The 6,228-nt window shown below is 48.9% G+C and overlaps 1 protein-coding gene across 1 annotated transcript; it reads right to left on the bottom strand.

Annotated features, from left to right (window-relative positions):
- On the bottom strand, positions 1-6,228 carry STAC3 (SH3 and cysteine rich domain 3). Its single transcript, XM_065887778.1, has 12 exons — positions 6,046-6,228; positions 5,239-5,299; positions 4,715-4,976; positions 4,374-4,471; positions 4,088-4,160; positions 3,109-3,206; positions 1,677-1,743; positions 1,445-1,494; positions 1,075-1,160; positions 839-890; positions 612-749; positions 1-433 (listed from the first exon to the last, which is right to left on the bottom strand). Exons 2-12 carry the CDS (start codon positions 5,296-5,298, stop codon positions 335-337), a joined length of 1,083 nt encoding a protein of 360 aa, XP_065743850.1. The 5' UTR covers position 5,299; positions 6,046-6,228; the 3' UTR covers positions 1-334.

Here is a 6,228-nt window from a genome sequence, read left to right as displayed (position 1 = left end):
CTTTTGTCAAAACTTTAATAAATTCGCAACATTCGATGATTCGCCTCAATGCCCCCTCCCGTCTCCCTAGTGGAGACGCGTTCTTTTTCCAGATCTCAAAGGCTGGACCTGAGGGGCTGCGAGTGAGGCTGCTCCCGGCACCAAGTATCCTACGCCCTCGGCGGGGGAGGCGGACGGGAACCAGTCCCTTCCCGGAAGCACCGTCACGTTCCGGCGGGCCTTCCCATCTCCCCCACCCAGCAGTATAGTTGCTTTCGCCCCTTTTCTCCCCAACCTCCACTGGGCCTGCCCAGAATGGGGTTTGGTTATCTCCCGCCAGCAGGCGTCTTCACGCCTAAATCTCCTCCAGGAAGTCGGTGGGAAACAGCCCCACCTTGCGGCCGGTGTAGACCTTGACGTAGCCACCGGCTTCATCTCCTTTCTGCACCACAATCTAAAGGATTAAGGGACGAGGGAGGAGGGGAATCAAGAGAAAACAGTAGAAGAGCTGAGCAGGGGAGTCCAGAGTTATGGAGGCCCAATCTAGCCCCATTAATGGGTTAAGATCTGCAAGAAGTGTAGTTTGCAGAGAAGCCTCTGGGCCTGGGGTTGAGTTGGGGCACCAGAGCTACCTGGTCCTTCTTGAGAGTGATCTGCCCTATCTCGCGGTTCCCCACGAAGGATCTCGTTACGCGGTGCACACGCTCTCCAGACCGGACCCGAATGATGAAGTTTGGAGGGAAAAATCCGACCTTCTCCCCTATTTTCCCCTAAAGGAGATGGTAGGGGTAATTAATCTCACAATCTCTGGTTCTAAACTCAACCCATGTCCCACCCGAGTCTCAGACATTTCTCTTACCCGCCACCACTCCTCATTGGAGTCATCAATGACTGTGATCTTCTCTCCAGGCCTGGGAGAGGAAGGAAGGGGCCTCTGAGATTTAGGAGCCTTACACATTCAGTCCCTTGGCTGTGCCCAGGTCCAGCCCCAAATAGGCTCCATGCCTGAGTCCCCCCTTTTCCTTTCCCACAGGGAGCTGGGCTCTCCCCTCTCCACTCCCAGTACACCACCACCCCAATCCTAAGGCCTCTCACGGGAAATCCAGATCGTCCTTCTCCAGGGCTTTGAATCGATAGAGAGCCACAAAGTAATGAGACTGCTGGAAGCCAGGCTGCTTGTGCTGGGGGTGAAAGGGGGTGATGAGTCTCAGGGCACCTCTGTCCCAGACTGAGAGGCAGGAGGCAAGGCCAGGGGTATTTTCTAGACACACTACATTCCACCTCTCTTTCATGTCCCTGAACTAAGACGAATGTGTTGGCTGTGTGAGGTGGTGGAGAAGACAGGTTAATGATTGGAACCCATGGAATAAGTGTGAGCTTCTGCTGAGGCCGTGAGTGGCGTGAGTGGTGTCAGACCTAGGTTGGGGAGAGGACTGGGGTCCCCGCAGGGAGAAAATATTCTCACTTTGTCATCAGGTGTCTTCTTTTCAGCTTTCTTATCCCCTTCAGGGTTTCCTGGAATGGGAAACACCGACAAATTGTCTCTGGTTTCTGGAGTGCAGCCCTCAATCCCTTACCTTTCTGTTCCAGGGCCTCTTACCTCCAAACCTGGCATGCTCTTTGGCCCTCCATCTCCTGTGCCACAGCTGAGCCCTGACCCTCCTCCATCTCTATGGATGGAGGTGGGTGTTACTCACCATCCTGGGGTTTGCCTTCCTGTAGTCTGGCAGACTCTGGCTCCTCTTCCATCATGGCTGCTAGAGACTGGAGAGGGCACTAGAGTTAGGAAGATGCTGTCCGGGAAACCCATGCTTGCCCTGGCTCTCAAGTCAGGCCAGAGAACTAGAGAATAGGATCTCAGTGTTGGAAGGAGCCTTGGAAGAAGTATCTAGTCAACCACCTGCCTAATGGAGGGACTTCCTCTGAAACAACATGGCAGGTGACCACCCACTTTGTGCTTGAATGTAGTTGACAGGAAGCTCACTACCTTGCAAAATCCATGTCCTTTACTATAATGTCTGCCCTTAAAAAATACTACAGTGTGTAAGAGAAAAATAGGCAGCACAATTTTTAGAATTCCCTTAAGAGAATAGAACCCGAGTGGGCTAGCCTTTCTGGAAGCAGTCAGATCACATTGATAGTGCCTTATAAGTCATAGCTCACTCCAAGAAATCCCTAATTTGCACCCAACTTCCATATCAACTACTTTGAGGCCAGATCTCTAGTTCTGTTTCTGTGCAGTTGATTTTCATTTTTTGATCCAAGAACAGTTAGGTATTTTTCCTTACACAATTTTGAATGATTAGTTCTTGGTCTTTCTTCTAGTCTGTAAGATTTTTGAATATATTATTCAGTGTATGAGTTTTCCCTCCTAGGTTTCCCACAAACTTAATGGGATATATCATTTATATCTTCATTTGTATCAGTGAAAAAATGTCCATAGGTGAGGACTAAGGACTAAATCATGTCATAAAGCATCAGAAATCTCCCTCTAGTTGGAAACTCCCTAAAGGACCAGAATCCTTTGGGTGCTGTCATTCAACCACTTTTAGGAATCCATCTAACGGTAACCATTATCCACATTAGTCCATCCTTGTTGTCCAGAAAGATATAAGGATATGCTAACAAATTCCTTGCTGAACTGAATACGTCTATTGTATTACCAATCTAGTAACCTATTACAAAAGGAAATGAAGGTGCTCTCGGCCACAAGCTTTGTGCCTCAGTTTCCTCATCTATAGGATAATTGGGTCAGACCAGATTATCTTCATGGACCCTTGGGGGGGCTCTAGAATTCTCTGATTAGTTGGCATGAAAAGCTCTCCTCTCCAAATCCAAAAGCATAGCTTTTCCTCTGTTGCCTGGCAATGCCAGGGCCCTGGGGCCTAGCCTTTAGTTAGTTATGGTGGTTTATCTGACAATTTCAGAAGGGAGTTCCTGGAGTAAACACATGCTATGGCAGGAGTTGTTAAACTGAGGCCTTTTAAAATTGCGTGCAAAAATTTGTCTGTTGGGTTATGTGCAATTTTAGGGGAAGAGGATCCCTACTTCTATCAGCTTTCCAGAGAGGAGACAGGACCTACTCCATTGGGTCTCTGGAAGGCCTCAGTAGGAAAACTGGGTGCTCACATTTTTTTTATCTGCCTGTCCCTTCTTCCGTTCCTTGTTTGCCATGATCACCCCACTGCGAAGGGTTTCAAACACAGGGTCATTGCGATTGGCAGCAGCTGGTTGGAATGGGAGAAGAAAGGAGACGTTACTGGGGAGGCAGAAAAAGGCTTAGAGGAAAGAGAGACCTCTTAAGTAAGGGAGAGATGGGACTGAGTAGGTGCGTGTGTGTTTAGAATTAGCAAAATGTCAGCTGGGTATACCTAGGGTCATCAATTTATAAAGAGCTCTAAAGACATCACTGGAAATGTGATGGAGAAAAATATTTACCAGCACTCCTTCCAGGCAGAGCATTATATGATGTTGGAAAGACAACTCTGCTAATGAGTTGCTTGGGAGTTGGGGAATGCTCAGAATCACTATTTTCCTTTTAAGGAGAGTGGTCCTTTAACTGCTGGCTTTTGTTCCGCTGAGTGGCATGTGCAAGCTGGGGTACTACCACCAGTGGGTTCTTCTTTCTCCATCCATGCTCCTCACAGAGTTCAGCCTCTCCTCCAAATAAATGTCGAGCAAATTGTCAACAAATACACTTTTAAGAGTTGCCAAATTATGAATCTGCCCAGGATGCCCACAGCTCTTGGTCTGGCCCTGAGTCTGGCACTATGCTCTAACAAGGATGAGGACAGTCTGCTTCATGCTTAGAAATGGTTTTGCATATGAAGAGCAGAGTTTGAAGTCAGGCAGGTGAAGGTTTCAGTCTTGGTTCTGTCTCTTGCTTATCTGTCTCTTTCTTACTGTACAAAGCCCGTGCTAAATCTTATCTCCCTCTGTTATAAAACAGGGGAATACTGACTCTGCATCCAAGATGGCTAAAATATTAGATTGAGTGAAAACCATGGGAAATAGAGTCTGTTTCAGAATTTGGATTCCCAATCTGGAGATCGTGCTGAAACCATCTCTAGGCTTGCCCATTCCCTCAGGTCCCGTATGGGGCACTTACAGAGATCTTTGACACAAGCGTACTGCTGGTTGCTGTAGAGAGGGGAGCTATAGGCCCGACGGAAACCAGGGGGCTGTAGGATTGGATGGGAGAAAGCATTAGAGATAACAAGGTAGGGCCCAGAACCCATCTCTCCCGTGAGTATTCACCCCTTCTTGGAGTAAGAGATGGGTTGAGGAAAAAACAGCGGGGAAATGGGTGGGATGATTTGAGGAGGGACTGGCAAGGAGGTAGCTGGCAACACGTCCCCTCCCTTCTACATTCTTGCTCCCCAGAGCCTACTCACGATCTTGCCGAAGCATCTCTGCATCTCCACATAGGACTGACAGTGTTCGTGGATGTTAGTTTTGCAGTTCTTACAGCGAAGCCCAAATTTGTTGTTGACTTGGGAGATGGGGAGAACATCTGGGTGAGGTTCCTGATTTCCCTTCCCCTTTGTACCATTGCTGCTACTCTAGCTCTTAGGTCCTTTTTTTGTCTGGGACCCAACACTCTCAGTCTGGAATAGTATTTTCTTAAAGCCAAATCTTACCACAGCCTGTCTGATATACAAATACTCCTTTCCTAAACCCTTTCCCCCACCCCCTGCCTTCGACATCACACTCTCCACTTCCCTTCATGACTCACGCACAATCATCCGGGCACAGACATCACAGAACTTGGGCTTCCTGAAGAAATGATCTTTGAATTTGTGGGGCTTATCATTAACAAGCTTAGGAGGTTCTGGGGGTGGCTCCTCCTCCTCTTCTTCCTCCTCTTCCTCATAGATGTAGTAGATGGGCCCACCCCCAGCTCCCACTGCCTCCCCATTGGCCTGGGGCTCTGGGGGAAGCTCCATCTCCTTTGTCCCTGTAGACTCCTTCCTGAATAATTGCTTCAGCCGCTGTAGCTGAGGGAGGGAGTGAAGGAGACCCAATGTTAAAAGAACTGTCTTGCTTTCTAGAGTAGGTAAGGCTGAAGCTAACTACATTTTTCTAGCCTGGGGCAAGGGGCACACCCCAGGATTAGGGGGTATCGGGGGCTGTGGATGCTAGCTAGCGTTTTAACAATAAATGAGTCATATACAAGTGAGATCAATTCAAGCACTTTTCTTCAAGGGCTGCAGCGGTTTCCCAGCTCCCCCCACCCAGTGGTCAGAAGCCCAGACTCACCCCACTTTGCCGAGTCTCTGCTGGGAAGGAGGAGGACTCCAGCACCTCCTTTTCTGTCATCCTGCAAGAGGTTGGACCCCACTGTGAAATCTAATACCTGACTGCCATTCTTCCCTCCCATATTCCTGTCCCTTGCAGTGGGGTGGTCCTTGAAGGGGAGGCTTTGGGAGAAATTTGGTTAAACAAAGATCCTTCCATAAGGCTTATGAGCAGAAAGATTCCATGCAAGTCCAGAGAAAAGCCCAACAGACTATAGACCTTCCCAACCAGTTCCTCAAACCAATAACCATACTTCTACCATGAGGGGCAACCCCAGAGTTTACACCCCCAAGACAGTGCACAAGGCTGTGTGGTTTAGGGATTTTCCTACAGGTACTGTTTCTCTTGGGAATCCGTGGGCAATAGAAATGTGACACACACCTTCCCAGATCCCCTTTCAAGAGGTTTAATGTGTGTGTCCACAAGCATGCGAGGAGGGATGGGCTGGGGACATTTGTTCTCCTCTACCTCTCTCTTGAGCCCTGGGGGCCCAGTGCCTAGTTCCCAGCCTGCCTCAGGCCTCAGCTATTTTAAGTTTTCTGAGTAATATGAGCCTTTCCTTCCCTTACTACTCCATTCCCCTGATCCCACCCCCACCCCACCCTCTAATCCTAGCTCTTGTCCTGGAGTAGAATAATAATAATTTCACTCCTAAAACCCAAACTACTCACAGACAATCAGAGAAGTGAAGAAGCGGAATAGACTATGGATTGGGGAAGCTTGGGTGAGCAGTCCTGGAAATGGAAAGAGGATGAAGAGGCAACTTACGTTTGGAATTCCCTAAGTCAGTCCACAGCCTGTGGAGGAAAGAGGGAGCCCCTGGGATCTTGACGGTGGTGCTGGGGGAGGGCTGGTCTTCTTCCTTGGGGGCTAAGCCCCCCCAGTACTCTCTGTACTCACACCAGCTACCCAGACGGTGTTTGTAGACCTCCTAGCCTCTCGCCTTGGTGT

This window comes from Phocoena phocoena, chromosome 11 (assembly GCF_963924675.1).
Source record: "Phocoena phocoena chromosome 11, mPhoPho1.1, whole genome shotgun sequence".
Classification (NCBI taxonomy): Eukaryota; Metazoa; Chordata; class Mammalia; order Artiodactyla; family Phocoenidae; genus Phocoena; species Phocoena phocoena.
The sequence above is the reverse complement of the archived record's forward strand: the minus strand, read 5'-3'. Positions and strand labels throughout refer to the sequence as shown.